This window comes from Ailuropoda melanoleuca, chromosome 4 (assembly GCF_002007445.2).
Source record: "Ailuropoda melanoleuca isolate Jingjing chromosome 4, ASM200744v2, whole genome shotgun sequence".
Classification (NCBI taxonomy): Eukaryota; Metazoa; Chordata; class Mammalia; order Carnivora; family Ursidae; genus Ailuropoda; species Ailuropoda melanoleuca.
Genome location: NC_048221.1, coordinates 69,265,422 through 69,281,703, shown reverse-complemented (window position 1 = coordinate 69,281,703; position 16,282 = coordinate 69,265,422). Strand labels below are relative to the sequence as shown.

The 16,282-nt window shown below is 45.3% G+C and overlaps 1 protein-coding gene across 1 annotated transcript in view; it reads left to right on the top strand.

The window, feature by feature from the left end:
- FER1L5 (fer-1 like family member 5) overlaps positions 1-16,282 on the top strand; it is a 62,617-nt gene that overhangs the window by 19,843 nt on the left and 26,492 nt on the right. The window contains 10 exon segments of the mRNA XM_034657270.1: positions 2,125-2,155; positions 2,779-2,894; positions 3,111-3,234; positions 3,677-3,729; positions 5,165-5,233; positions 7,955-7,998; positions 8,092-8,174; positions 8,251-8,345; positions 9,313-9,441; positions 10,988-11,165. Of these exon segments, the coding sequence (XP_034513161.1) occupies positions 2,125-2,155; positions 2,779-2,894; positions 3,111-3,234; positions 3,677-3,729; positions 5,165-5,233; positions 7,955-7,998; positions 8,092-8,174; positions 8,251-8,345; positions 9,313-9,441; positions 10,988-11,165 (922 nt within the window).

The following is a 16,282-nucleotide window of genomic DNA, read 5'->3' as shown; positions in this document are numbered from 1 at the left end:
GATCACTGCTTGGATCTGTTGCTTCATTAGGGGTGCCTGGGTTTGGTTTGGTTTGGTTTTCTTCCAGCTTTATTGAGGTACAATTGACGTACAATGAATTACACATCTTTTAAGATGTATAATTCGATGCATTTTAAAATATGTGTATTCCTGGAAGCCATCATCACAATCAAGATAATGAACATATCTGTCGCGTTATCATCCCCAAAATTTTCCTTGTGCACCTTTGTTATTCTTCCCTCTTACCCCTATCCCAACCCCTCCCATCCTCAGCCAACCACTGGTCTGCTTTCTATAACTATAGCTTGGTTTGCATTTTCTAGAATTTTATATAAATGGAATAACACAGCACATACCCCTTTTGGTTTGGCTTCTTTCATTCCACATAATTATTTTGAGATTCATCCATGTCGTTGCGTGTGTCAATAATTCATTCCTTTGCAGCACCGAGTAGAATTCCATTTATAGATCTATCATGATTTGTTTAACCACTCATCTGTTGATGGACATTAGATCATTTTCAGTTTTTGGCTGTTACAGTAAAGCTGCTGTAACAGTGATGTACAAATCTTAATTTAATTTCTCTTGGGTAAATATGCAGAAGTGGATTGAGTAGCTCATATGGCAGATGTGTGTTTAGCTTTTAGAGAAAGTTCCTGTTTTTGTCCGAACAATTCCAAACAGGCTGTACTATCTTCTATTCCCACCAGCAGTGTGTGCTGGAGTGCCAGCTGCCCCCCTCCATTCTCATCAACACTTCGTGTAGTCCATCTTTTCTACTTTAGCCACTCTAATTATATGTGGAAACTTCTCTCTGTGATTTTAATTTACACATCCCTGATGACTAATGACGTTGAGCATCTTTTCGTGTGCTTATTTGTCATCTATATATTTTCTTTTTTTTATTAATAATATTTTTATTATATTATGTTAGTCACCATACAGTACATCCCTAGTTTTTGATGTAAAGTTCCATGATTCATTACTTGTGTTATACCCAGTGCACCATGCAATGGACTCTGGGAAACAAACCGAGGGCTTCAGAGGGGAGGGGGGTGGGAGAATGGGATAGGTTGTCGTCTATATATTTTCTTTGTTGAAGTGTCTGTGCAAATATTTTGCTCATTTGGGGCACCTGGGTGGCTCAGTCCGTTAAGCATCTGACTCTTTCGGCTCAGATCATGATCTCATGGGTCGTGGGAAGGAGCCCTGCACTGAGCTCCTTTCTCAGCAAAGAGTCTGCTTGAAAGATTCTCTCCCTCTGCCCTTCCCCCTACTCTCTCTCTCTTTCAAAATAAAATAAATAAATCTTCAAATCTTTAGCTCATCCTCATTGGGTCCTTTTCCTACTATCCAATTTCGGGATTTTCTTATATAATTGGGATACGAGTCCCTTTATCAGATATATGACTTGGAAATATTTTCTCCCAGTATATGATCGGTCTTTCAATTTTCTTGAGTGTCTTTCAAAGAACAGAAATTTTACATTTCAATGGAGTCCACTTCATCAAACTGTTCTCTTATAGATTGTGCTTTTGTTGTTGTAGCTAAGAAATCTTGACCTACCTAACCCAAAGGGGTGACTGAGTTTTAAAGCAGGGTTAACATACAGAATTTGGGGACTGCTCTATGGAACCTTCAGAAGTGGGATACAAGGGTGACCTGAATATACCACGGTGCCTTGCCCCACACCACCTTCAATCCTGTACCACATCCTCCAGGCCTCAGGCAGAAACCTTCTCCCAGGGGAAAGGGAAAGCCCACAGTCTCTTTGCCTCTCCCTTGACCAGCCTCTTGCCCAGGATGGGAGACACCCTTCCCAACCCAGGGAAGAGTCAATGCTGTGTTAGCCAGGTGGTGTCTCTTGGTGGTTGAAGAGCCTTTCAATGCAGACCTCCTCACTTATTCATTGTAAGACTTTAGGCCCTTCTCTCACACCGAGTATCCTCCCCTGCAGAGTGGAGGTGATAATGGACCAACATGTAGGCTGTTGTAAAGAGTAAAGGAGTTAGAGCAGGGCAAGCATTGGTGGCTAATACTGTCAGTACAGTACTATTGTTTGTTGATATTGCAAACCTCAGCCAGAGGCCCCAACTAATCCTTACTCTCTTCTTGTCTTTTCAGACAGATATTGGGTTTATCTACCATTCTCCAGGTAGGTATCAGTTGTTGCAAATACGTGTGTCTTCTGAGAAAAAGCAGGCCAGTTTTCCAAACATTTCAAAATCCCTATATGTTCAGCACATGAGGGGAGACAACTAGAGGGTATGAATTCTTTTTTGTATTTGATAATATTTATAATGATAACACCTTTCTCTTCAAAACTCAAGGCATCCCTTTGGGTCAAATGCTAAACTTTTATTGCAGCCTTGGTTTGAATTTCTATTTTTTGAGGCCAGTATTTGCAGACTGGCATTTGAGTAGAGGTTTCCGCTGTAACCATAACATACAATCTGACCGTAACATACATAGCAGGTTAAGGTTGGAGCTTAGGGTTGGGGAAAATGCTTGCCTCTCTCAGACCAGAATAGTAACAACTGTAGGTTCCCGGATGGGGAAGAGGGGTCTCTATTTCCTAAAGGCAATGGCTGGCAGCCTGGTGAGCGCACTAGATTTGCTCACTGGTAGGAGTGACTCCCATTTTCCTTTGCTACTCTATGGGAACTAGAATATATGAGACACATTTCCACACCCCTTTCCTACAGAAACAAAGACTGGTTTCAGGGAAGAAGGATGGAGACTGGAGGTCAGTCTCCCATGGGCCCTCTGCCCCTTCAGGTCACACACTCATGAGGAAATGGTTAGGCCTCTGCCAACCGAATGAACCCAACAATGGTGTGAGAGGCTACCTGAAAGTCACTATCTGTGTCCTCGGTGTGGGAGACCAGGCTCTGGTGAGGCTGCCCCTGACACCCCAGCAACATTTCCTATGTGGCTGCTTCCATAGGGGCCCCCTGGGCCCTCAGAGTGGCCACTGATCTTCACATGCTTTTATTTGCCTGCTATGGCACTTGAGGATTGTCCCTCCCCCGTACCAAGTGGAAGGCCGGGAAGCCAAATTGGGTGGCCATGGCCACGACCATCCTGTGACTCTAACCTGGTCTCTGCAGGTAGATCAAAAGCTGCCCTATGGGGCTGATGACAGCACTACTCAGATCTTCAAGTCAACAGTGGTCCCGATCAACATGGCCTACTTACAGTTCTTCATCTACTGCGCAGAGGACCTTCATCTCAGTTAGAGTCAGGGTGGCAGGGTGGGAGTGACCCTGAGGTTTGCTGCACAGTGGCACCCTGTATTCTCATGGGGCTTCCCTGTTCCATTTTGATGCAAACCTAAGATTCGGGGTTGGGGGGAGAAGATGAGACTGAAATCCACCAAGATTTGTTTCACAAAGACCCCACCCCATAGATACTCTTTAAAATGGGTCATATACCCCTGACCTGTCTTTGATGCCTGGATGCAGACTCCAGCTCCCTATGCCAGCACCCACCCTCGCTGCCATTATGTGCCATGACACACAGAGATATAGTGGAAATGGGAGAGGTCTTCCCGGGTGGGGAGCATGACACCAGATGATGGCGGAGCGGTATAAGTCGTTCTGTCACCTCTACATGTCCTCCCCTTAAAAAAAAAAAATGCTGCTGTCTCAGAAATCTTGTAACTTCTTGTTTGCAGAGAAACAGCACTTAGTGAGTCCTATGTTGGAGGTGGAACTAATTGGGGAAAAGGTAAGTGTAGAAAGGGTCTGAGGTTTCGAGAAATTGTCACCTATATAGTGAGTGGGCAAAGATGGAGTGCGTGGGCAGGACCCCCGCATTTGGATCTCAGTTCCTCCATCAGTGGGCCGTGACCCCACTGGACCAGGAAGTCTGTGAAGGTGGCTGAGTCACCCTATCTTCCAGAGCTGCGGACAGAGCTCTGCATGGAACAGATGCCCACGGAAAGCCTAAAGTACACGAAGGGCCTGAATGAGTGAATAAACAACATACCAGCAAACAAACAACACTGAAACAGTCACTGTCTCCTTTGGGCCTGGGTTTCTTCATCTAGAAATTGAAGGTTCTGGGCAAAAGAGTTGCTGACATTCCATGATCCTCTGTGAATAGAGAGTAGCATTTTCCAAAGTGTGCTGATGGATGTTCTGTGGGGGGAAAAAAAGGATCCTATGTTCAAATTTGGGGGATGCTGGGTTAAAGTTAAGTAGGTTTGTCTCAGAATTCATAAACCGTTGTTTCCACCATATTCTACCTATTAGAAGCATCATTAAATCCAGCCCATACATAAAGGGAGGCAGATTAGTGTCTACCTTTCAAAGGAAGGTGTACCAAAGGATTTGTGGACATATTTTGAAACCACCACACTGAATGTGGTTTGGGTGCTCCAGGTCTAGGTGAGATGCTCTTGGGTGGTAGGTGGCACACAATTTCACAATTTTCAAAAATTTTAATATCTCCGCAGTTTTCTAGTATGTATTAAGAAGTTTAACCAGTCCAACCAACCCTTGATTTCACTGACATGATTGCTTAGAATAGAGCCACGTTTAAAAATGAAGTCAAGTGCTTTGGAAAGGGGTATGCCATTGCGTACTGCCATAGTTGACGTGGTTTTTGCTCACTTTTCTATTGGGATGATAGAGTTTATCTAACAAAATCTATGTGTATGCACTCATATAATAAAGTTCATAACCCTATGACTATTTAAGAACAGAGTCAATTGAAAGATGATTTAAAAACAATAATACGGGGGCGCCTGGGTGGCACAGCGGTTAAGCATCTGCCTTCGGCCCAGGGCGTGATCCCGGCGTTATGGGATCGAGCCCCACATCAGGCTCTTCTGCTATGAGCCTGCTTCTTCCTCTCACTCCCCCTGCTTGTGTTCCCTCTCTCGCTGGCTGTCTCTATCTCTGTCGCATAAATAAATAAAATCTTTAAAAAAAATAAAATAAAAATAAAAACAATAATACGGAATCTGGATCTGGATACAAAGGACTAAAGTTGTAGCTGAGGAGAAGTTGTCCAGTGCCTTTAGACCATTTCCATGATCAGCCAGCCCTGTGCCAGAGACAGTGTCCATCTGTGGGCTGGGCTGGAAGGGCTGGAAGGTGAGGTCAGTGGAGGGAGGAGGGGAGAGGCTGGCACTGACACTGCTTTGGGTTGTTCCTAGCTCAAGACAAATGTGCTGACCCAAACCGAGAACCCGATATGGAACCAGATCTTGACCTTCCAGATTCAGGTATTGCTGTTCCATCCTTTTTTCTGGCGGGGGGGGGGGGAAGAATCCCAAGCAGGGTCCACTCTCAGTGTGGAGCCAGGAGCCTGTTGCAGGGCTCGATCTCACAACCCTGAGATCATGACCTGAGCTGAAATCAAGAGTCAGATGCTTAACCGACTGAGCCCCCAAGACGCCCCTTGCTGTTCCATCTTGGCCACACTCCTCCTCCTGGTCCACAAACGGAAGGGAAGTTTGAGTGTGTAGGGACGTGGATAGAAGGTAGGGGCCAAGAAACATGGGGTGCAGACAGTAGGAGGCCAGGGGTGGAGGGAATCTGCCTGATAGGGAACATGAGGAAGCCCAGGACAGATTACAGAAAACTTACTTTATTTGTCCAGTATTAAGAAATGAGCCCTGAGCCATGCAACTGAACTTTCCTGAAAACTTAAACATGCCCTTTCACCTACATTACAAAGCAAAACCAAAAAAATCATTTAAATCTAAATTGTATTGTGCATTTTCTTATCTTCTAGACAAAGTGCTCTGAAGATAATTATAGCTTTGTTGATGGCCTAGAGGTATTGTGGGAACATAGTATACGGGCTACACGTAGCATGGGCTATTTGTTCCTACACTAAATGACTCCAAGATGCTCTTCTTTGTGGGATTCTGTAGTCTGATTTTTATAGCTTTTCAGTCCTCCTCAGTCACCTATCAGTAGTGTGGATGCCAGTCCTCTTAAAGCCTTGGGAGAGCCTTGATTGCCTTTTGACTCCTTGCCAGGCTTTTAAGAACGTGTAGAAAAAGAGTCTGAAATTCTGAGAGATAGCTTAAGCACTGTCATTAAGTATGAGTGCATAGAACTTTGTGTGGCTTCTATTTGGCTACCCAGAGAGTGTTTCACTTTCCTTATACCTTACATTTGTGTGATGTAAAATCAGCTCGTCAGCTCCCCTCTACTCTCCTGGGACCCTCTTCCTTACTAGAAGCTTCCCTAGTCTGCCTCCTGGTGAGGCATCATCTTTAACCATTCTTCATAATCTCGATCTTCCTGGGTTATTTTATAGATTCTTAAAGTAGGAAGAGATTTTAAAGGGAGACTAGTTTATCCCCCAACTTTGATCCCTCCCACCTGTCTCTGGCGGTGATGAGGCTCATGGCCGGGATTCTCAGATGCTCTGTGGATGCTCAGAGCCTTGAAAGTCCTCTCTCATGTTCAGCTGCCTTTAGGTTCAGAAACCAGTGGCACGGGCTGGGCCCCCCTTCATCCCTGAAAGAGGCGTTCCAACATTTAAAGATGTCCAAACACCCCTTGGACCCTCATCCATTTCCCACATCATACAGTCTCCTTAGGCTGGAGCCATTTGGATGCAGGCCTGATTGTCACTAGTCCCGTGGAAATGCAGCAGGCAGATGCGACCCGCACTCTGAATGGCAGGAGGACCACAGAGACAGTAGCAGCTGAGGCCAGCAAGGCAGGCTGCAGGGGAAGCTCTGCTGAAAATGGGTGTATGCCAGCGTACAGTCCAAGGGCCCCAGGACAGGAGGGCAGTCAAGACAAGGAACTGGGAATGGGGAAGAGAATTCTCAACAGGGTGGATGAAAAATGGCTCAGCCATGAATTTGAATGTGGAGGATTTGTAATATTGGAAGACTTAGATGCCTTCTGGTGCCCATCTCTCCACTTCTAGGGGCCTTTCCTCATTTCTTCTTAACCACTTGCTCAACTGGAAAGCCCTTTCCCTACTCCACAGCTCCCTGGCAAGGGGAGAATGGACAAGTAGAATGGTAGAATGGGAAGGACTCTCAGCCATGCCTCAGGAAGTGCTGTGAGGAGCAGAGGCCCCAACTGAGAGGATTTGGATCCCACTCAGGTCTCAAGCCGAGCAGCTCTGTTTTACACAGGGATTGGTTTTTGTTTTCATAATTGAGGGAACCCTGTAGCAGAGTGGCAATAAGAATCAGAAGGTTGGTTTCCAGTCCTGACTGCACCCCTGACTCTGTGACCATGAACAAGTCCCTTTGCCTCTCTGGGCCTCATTCCCCATCTGTAAATAGGGACAATCACACCCCTCACTAAAGAGAGCTTCTAAGAGAACTTAAGGAACTCAGTTTCTCTGTGCCTCGGTTTTCCTTTCTAGAAATGGGAATAACAGCACCTGGTTTATGGGGCTGTTGGGAGGAGTCCCTCAGGGGATCCATGCAGATCATTCAGCACAGGCCAGGAGACAAAGGAAACCCTTCCCACAACAGCAGCTACTATTATTTACTCTGGCGGGGATAGATGTCCTGCTGTTTAAAAGTGACCTGCTAACTGTGAAGAAGACATTTTAAGCCACAACCTCTGTGGGGACATGTATTCAGACAGTTGGTGAACATGTATTCAGACAGTGAAGGGCTGTGTGAGGACTGCAATCATCGAGCCCATGGTCAGGGTGGACTCAGGTCTTGATTCTGAAGCTCATGCAATTAGAGGGCCATTTTAAGAATAAGAATACAAAGCAACCAGGAGACACAATCGTAGGCCTCTCCCAGGGCTTTGCAAGGGGCCCATGCAAGTGGGGAGGCGCACAGCCACAGGCCTATACGCTCCCATGGTAAATCCATCTTGGCTGTTGTGACGTGGCTTACTGGTGACTGAGCCAGGCCTTGGACCCAGAGTCAGCACTTCCCAGCTGCGCTCAGTCTCCGTGAGGACCCTCCGAGCATGCGCCCATGGTGGCTCTTGCTTTCTCCTTGCAGCTGCCCTGCCTCTCCAGCTACATCAAGTTCAGAGTCTTGGACTGGTGAGCCACCGGGTGGAGGCTGAAAATCATGCAGGGGAGGAGATCATCAGAGCTGGGCCAGCTGCTCAGCCTGAAGAATGTGTTTCTCTCCAGCCCCAAGAACAGTTGCCGGGATGAGATTGGGACTGTCAGCCTGCTCCTCAACCAGATCTCATCCACTGGATCAGAAATAGAAGGCAAGCAATTCCCCTGACTCCTGCCTCCTGCCCCTCTCCCACCTGGCCCTGCCCCCCTCACCCTCTCTTCTTGCAGGAACGTACTCTGGCTTCCTACCCTGTTTTGGCCCCAGCTTCCTGACTCTCCGTGGGGGCAAAAAGGCCCCTTTCAGGATCCAGGAAGAAGGCACTGTAAGCTTCTCATGACAGCTCTAGGGAACGGTGGAGGTAATACCAACCGTATGAAAGGCGCTGGGGCGTGGGAAGTGCCAGAGGAGGGTCCGACCCTGGTTTCCGCCCACCACACTAGTAGAGGACATGTAACCTGTGTGTAAATGACTATGTATATATGGAACGTGTGCTGTGGCACAAGAGAGAAACAGATGGAGAGCTCTGGGCGTTCACTGAGGAAGGAACATTGAGATGAAATGTCGGGTAAGATTTCCAGCAGGTGGAAAGGACACAGGAGACAAAAACAGCATAGGTAAATGTAGAAAGTATTGGGCTATTAAAGACTGATGATAAAGGCCAGGAAGCCAACTCTAGCTTAAAAGATGGGAACTGGGCTGGGAAGAACTCTGCGCGAGGACGAGCTGCAGGCACTGGGACCTCCATGCCATCAAGAGGCTCTCTCATTCATTCCATCTCTCAGCTCTGCTGCTCCTCAGCCTACGTGGCTTTCTCTCCTACTGCAGTCAGGCTTCCCAGCAGACGAGCGCTCAGCCGAGCCTCTTATAGGGAAGGCCAGGGGCACATTCTAATTGGCTGCCTTAGGTCATGTGTACTCCAGTTAGACCAATCACTGTTGCCAAGGAGGCGGGGCATGCTCTGATTGGCTAGATTGGGAGCGCAAACACAGTAGTTATCACAGCCCCGTCCAAGCCGGAAGCGTTCGCGGGGAGCAGGTACTTCGGGTTGACAAGCGGATGGAATGCGCGAAGAGGAGGAATGGGCCTCCGGGTATGGAAGAGGGATCAAGGCCCAGAGGTTTCTGGGCACAGCCATGTCTGGGGTGTGTGGAATTCCGCCCCAGGGCTGTGGTCAGCCTTAGGCAGGAAGTCACTAGACAACTCTGCCTTTGCTGCAGAGGTGTTGGGGAGATGTATCTGCTCTTTTTCTCTCATTCCTTTTCTCACCATTTTCCTTCCTGTTACCCTAGAATATTTCCGACTCTCTTAAGGATGGTTTAACTTATCGAGGCCGAGTCTTCCTGGAGTTATTCACCCACGTCACTTCCCATCAAGACTTTAAGAGGAAGGATCTCTCCTCTGAAGTGACCAATATAGAGGTAACTACAGGAAACAGGTAACCCAGGAAGAAAGAGTCCCTCTGCCCACCCCAAATCTACCACGGGTCCTGTTTCTGACACTGCAGAGGCCCCGGCCACAAGCTGAATGAGCCGTTGGCTGCCCGAGGATGTTTAGTCAATCCGCCTGAGTCTTTATTAAGCCTGTATGAGGGCTTTATGCTGTGCCAAATCCTGGGTGGTCAGGGACCCAATAAATACAAGATAAGGTTTCTGTTTAAGAAATGTGCAGTCTAGTCAAGGAGAAATGATCTTCTGAGTTTTTATTTCTTCCTGTAAGCTGGGGAAGACCACTGATGCAGGAAGGGGCAGGAGGAACAGTGTTAAGAATAGCCACCCACTTATTTTTTAAAATGGGAATACAGTCACAGAGAAAGAGAACCAGAGAGGAGGGAGCAGGTTCCAGAGACCTTTGGCAACACAATGATCAGAGCCAAAGACCAACAAGACATAAGAAATGAGGCTAACTCCCCTAAGCTGATGCCCATTTTCTGCCTCAGGTGGCAAGGTGGTCAGGGTGGCATCCATGCTCCCTGAAGGATGAGCAGGTCTGGGGGGCGGTGAGGGGGGAAATGACGAATCCCACCTTTGACATGTACTGGTGAGACATCCATGAAAACCAGTCCTCAAGGCTGTAGACAGATGGTGTGTCGTCAGCACACCAGGATCTGAGCACAGGGTTGTAAAGGAAATGCCTGGGATGAGTAGGTGGGTGAAAGGGTGCCACAGCCTAAGGCAGGTAGAGGAGGAGGAGGGGCTTGCAGAAGAGACTGGGGAGGAGTGTGCAAAGAAGAGCACAGAGGCAGTGCCCCCCTCCCAGGGGAGAGTTGCCAGGCCACACAGGTGCGAGGGAGAAGTTGCAGACTGTGCATAGAGGCAAGTGCACAGAAACTTGGCTGAAAAGTGGAAGGAGACGAGATCAGATGGGAGCTCAACAGAGGCTCAGAGGGGAGAAGGAGGGTTATTTTTTATGACCGGGAAGACCTGAGCTGGTGAACAGACTGGGAGAGTGCAAGAGGAGGCAGGAGTTGGCCACAGAAATGGGAGCCGCTGACATGGTAGATGGAGGACCTCCAGCAGATGGGAGGCATGATGGGAGGAGGCAGCTGGAGAAGGGCCCAGAGCAGATGTGCGTGCATGTGCCACCTTCACCACACCCCTGCCCACGCTCATCTCATCAGGGGAGGGAGTTGAGGCAAAAAGGAGAAGGATGAGGTGGCCCAAGTCAGAGCCCAGCCTGACCCTCAGGGCCTTGGATGGAGAAGCCTCCCTTTCAGGAAAGAAAGAAACCACAGCTGGCTGGGAGGAAGGGACCAGATGATAGAGGTCCTGGGAGGAACTGCCCTTGAGCAGGAGTCAAGGCAGGATTTTGAGGGGGCATGGATTCAAAGATCCAGCTCACCCTGAAGAGAAGCAAAGATGGCTTTTGAAAGAAACAGGGCACCTCATCTTTGCCTCCCTGCCTGTCTCTATAGCCTTGTTCATCCCTTGGCTTATGTACTGGGGATGTGGGGGGTTATTGTTTTAGAGGCACCATCACCGCCAGAAGTATGGGCTGTGTGTCATCTTCCTTTCCTGTACCATGATGCCTAACTTTAAGGACCTGATCCAATTCGAGGTCAGCATTGGCCACTATGGAAACAAGATGGACCTGAATTACAAGCCTCTCGTCTCAACCACACAGTACAGCCCAGTGATATATGATGGTAATAGTCAGATCCAACCCAAGAGCAGAGAGCATCCACTGCATGCCAGGCTCTGCACTTGGCCCTTTTAAGGGTATTAGCTCATGGAAATTCATAGGCATTGTTAACCCACATGTCTCACATGAGGAAAATGAGCTTCAGGGAAGTGAAGTCACCTGCCAAACATTGCACAGCTAGTGGGTGGTGAGCCCACAACAAGAGCTGAAAGTATGTGTTCACTCCCAAGTTCTTCTCTATGCTACATTCCACACTACAACTTCCCCAACCCCGTCTTCTTCCCTACTACTCTGAGCCACCTCTGCTCCATCCATGCAACCATCTTCTGCTACTCATCTGCCCACCTGCTATCCATATCCATTAATCTACTCATCCACCCTTTGATCCATTTAACTCCTACCCATCCACTGACCCAAACACTCGACCAACCTCCCATCCATCCGTTCATCCATTAACCCAATATATACTTATTAAACACCTATGCCAGGCTCTCTAGAGTCACAGTTATCAAAGAGCAGTCCCTGGGCTGGGCATCAGCATCACCTGGGAACTTTTAGAAATTCAGATTCTAGGGGCACCTGAGTGGCTCCCTTGGTTAAGCATCTGACTCTTGTTTTCGGCTCAGGTCACAATCTCAGGGTCATGAGATGGAGCCCTGCATCGGGCTCTGTGCTGAGCATGGAGCCTGCTAAAGATTCTCTCCCTCCCTCTCCCTCCGGCCCTTCTCCCCACTCCTCCCGTGCTCATGTGTACTCTCTCTCTTTAAAAAAATGCAGATCTTGGCTACACCTCCGTCCTTACAGAATCAGAAAACCTGGGCATGGTGTCCCGTAACCTGTGCTTTAACAAGCCCACCACGTGATTCAGATGCATGCTAGAGTTTGAGAACCACTGCTCTCAACTTCTTCAACAGCTTTGCAATCTCCTCACCCCTTGAGAGCCTTTCTGTGCATCCCATTTCCCTGGGTTTTTTAAGACAGATCTTTATTGAGGGGCGCCTGGGTGGCACGGCGGTTAAGCGTCTGCCTTCGGCTCAGGGCGTGATCCCGGCGTTCTCGGATCGAGCCCCAACATCAGGCTCCTGCTAGGAGCCTGCTTCTTCCTCCCCCACTCCCCCTGCTTGTGTTCCCTCTCTCACTGGCTGTCTCTATCTCTGTCAAATAATAAAAAAAAAAAATTAAGAAAAAAAGACAGATCTTTATTGAAATAGAATTCATACACCATACAATTCGTCCATGTAAAGTATGCAGTTCAATAGTTTTTACTGTATTCACAGAATTGGGCAACCATCACCGTGGTCAATTCTAGAACATTTTTATCACTCCAGAAAGAAACCCTATACCCACTTGCAGTCACTGTCTATTTCTCCCCTGCATCCCTAGCCTCAGGCAACCATTAGTCTACTTTCTGTCTCTATGGAGTTTCTTATTCTGGATATTTTATCATACACATAGATTCACAATATGTAGTCCTTGGTGTCTGGCATCTTTCACTTAGCATAACGTTCTACTTGTTTTTAAATTATGAAATATATACAAAAAATATATTAAATGTATATGTATACAGTTTAAAGACAAATAAAATGAGTACCCCAGAACTCACCACTCAGCTTGAAAGATAGAAAATTGTCAGCATCTTAGAAGTTCCCTGTATGTTCTTCCCAGACCCATTTACCCAAGCAATAACCACAATCCTGACCCTCATGGGAATCACTCCCTTGCTTTACGTTTCAGTTTTTACCATCTATGTATGCAGCCCTCAACAGCATACTATTTTTTGCACTTTATACAGATGGAACTTTTGAGTCTGTACTCGTCTGTTTTCCATCTTTTGCTTAATATTAGTTTTTTTTATGTTGGTATGTGTAGCTGAAGTTCATTTTCACTTCTGTATGTATTCTACTGTATGATGATAGCACCAATTATGTGGTATATGTAGACATTTGGGACTTATCTTTTTTTCCGACTATAATAATTGTGTTATAAACATTCTTGTACATGTCTCCTGGTCTCAAGTGCAAGACTTCCTCTAAATTATATATCCTGGAGTGAAAGAGGAATTCAAAGCAAAGAAATTATACCAAATTACACTCTCATCAACTCAATATGAGAATCTCTATTGCTCTTCATTCTCACCAGTACTTGATGGCGCCCGGCCTTTCAGTTTTTGCCAATGGTGGATGAGCATGGTATCCTATAAGACCTTGATTTTCATTTTCCTGATTATAAATGGAGGTTGGGCATCTTTATGTTTACAAATTTTTGTTTTTTTCTTATCTGTAAAAAGCCTATCGATGTATTTTATCCATCATTCTATTTGGCTGTCTTTTTCTTACTGGCTTACATGTTATTTTTTCTGGGAATGATCTTTTGTCAGATGGGTGTCTTGTAAATACCTTCCCTAAGTTTGGGGCTTTTCATCTTCACCTTAATGATGACTTTTTATTTTTTTATTGAGGTCTTATTTGCAAACAATAAAATGCACATATTTTAAGTGTACAGTTTGATGAATTTTGGCAAATACACCTTTTTAACCACCATGGGAAGAAAGTTCCATCACCCCAGAAAGCTTTCATATGCCCCCTTTCAGTCAATCTCCCCAGCCCCTGGGGTCAGTCATTGTTGTGTTGTCTATCATTATAGATGGTTTTGCTTTTCCTAAAGCGTTATGTAAATGAAATCAGACATACGGTTCTTTCTTTTTTCTATGGCTTCTTTGGCTCAGCATAGCGTTTTAGGAATTCACCCATGTTGAATGAAACATGAGAGACTATGGACTATGAGAAACAAACTGAGGGCCTCAGAGGGGAGGGGGGTGGGGGAATGGGATAGACCGGTGATGGGTAGTAAGGAGGGCACGTATTGCATGGCGCACTGGGTGTTATACGCACTAATGAATCATCGAACTTTACATCGGAAACCGGGGATGTACTGTATGGTGGCTAACATAATATAATAAAAAATCATAAAAAAAACAAAAAGGAATTCACCCATGTTGTTTCATGGATACTGTGTTTTGTTCCTCTTTATTTCTGATAGTACTTCATTATGTGGATATGACAGTTTATTTACCCATCCCTCTGTTCATGGACACTTAGACTGATTCAACTTTTGGAGAATTATGAATAAAGCTGCTGTGAACCTTCTTGTACAAATCTCTCTATGGACATGTGCTTGCATTTCTCTTGGGTACATAACCTAGGAGTGGAATTTGGGTTTTAAAGGAAAGAGCTAACTATCTTCCAAAGCATTTGTACCATTTTACACCCGCACAGCAGTGTTTAAGATTTGTACTTGCCCCACATCTTTGCCAACTTTGATACTGTCGGTCTTTTTCATTTGAGTCATTCTATGACTCAAGTGGCTATGACATTGTCCGTAATTATAATTTTAATTTCCATTTCTCTGATCAGTAGTGATCCTGAGCATCTTTTCATGCTCACATATATTTCTGTAGTGAAGGCACTGCTCAAGTTTTTTGCCAGTCTTTCAGTGGGTTGTCTTTTTGCGTGGCATTCCAGTTCTTTTATATTTTGGATACAAGTCCTTTGTCAAATCTGTTTTGCTAATATTTTCCATTCTGTGGCTTGACTTCAATTTCCAAGCACTGTCTTTTGAAGATCAGAAGTTTCTAAATTTGATGCAGAAAATAAATTCTAATTTTGAGGGGCATCTGGCTGGCTCAGTCACAAGAGCATGCAACTCTTGATCTTGGGGTTGTGAGTTTGAGCCCCACTTTGGGTGTAGAGATTACTTAAAAATTAATTCTGATTTTGATTAAATCAGATTTGTTTATTATCTTTTATAGTAGTACATTTGGTCCAAGAAATATTGTCTACCCCAATATAATAAAGATATTCTCCTGTATTTCATTCTACAAGGTTTATAATTCTAAAATATTTTTAAAGTTTATTTTTAAGTAATCTCCACACACAGCATGGGGCTCAAGCTTGCGAGCCCAAGATTAAGAGTCTCCTGTTCCTCTGACTAAGCCAGGCAGGCGCCCCAAAGCTTTATAATTTTAGCTTCTTTGCTTCGGTTTATGATCTAACCTGACTTGATTTTTGTATATGGTCTGAGGGAAGGGTCAGATTCTTCTTTCTATAAAGATAACTCTTCTGTTCCATTTATCTATTTGTCTATCTTTAATGCCAATATCACGCCCTCTTGATAACAATAGCTCTAAAGCAAGTCTTGAAATCAGGTCATGTAAGTCCTCCAATTTTGTTGTTCTTTTACAAAATAATACAGTTTCTGGCTATTCTGGTCCCTTTCCATTTTCGTATGAATTTTAGCACCAGCTTGACAATTTCTACAAAAAGCCTGCTGGAATTTCTCTGTCTTCTTTTGTTCTAATCAAGTGTGTATTTGTTTTGTTTTGTTTTTAGTATTGCATTCTCTCTCCTCTATTGGCTCAACACCTGTGGCTTAGTTCTAGTGGTTGCTCAAGGGATTCCAGTATCGATCTTTAACCTATCCTAGCTACCTTGAATTCGTATTATAATTACTTCATATATGATATTACATATATTCACATATAATTGTTATATATAATATAAAGTACAATTATAATAGTATAATTGGATTTTCACCTTTGTTATACATGCTAGAATTGGTTTGCTATTTTGTTTAGGATTTTTGCATCTATATGGATAAGATGAATCTATAATTTTCTTTCTTATAATGTCCTCATTTGGTTTTAATATCCAAGTTATGCCAGCCTCGTGAAATTCAGGCGCATTTCCTCTTTTTACTCTCTGTGAGCATTTGGGTCAGACTGTAATCATCTGTTCCTTGAAAGTTTGCTAGGACTCACCTCTAAATATAAGCCTGATGGGTTTTTTAATGCAGCGATTTAAATACGGATTACTTTTTTTAAGATTGTATTTATTTATTTGACAGAGAGAGAGAGAGAGAGCACAAGCAGGGGAAGGGGCAGGCAGAGGGAGACGGAGAAGCAGGCTCCCACTGAGCAGGGAGCCCGATGCAGGGCTCCATCCCAGGACGCTGGGATCATGACCTGAGCTGAAGGCAGAGGCTCAGCCACCTGAGACACCCAGGCACCGGGGATTTACTTTAATTAGTCAGCTTTTCTATTTATTTTTAAGTCAATTTTGGTAG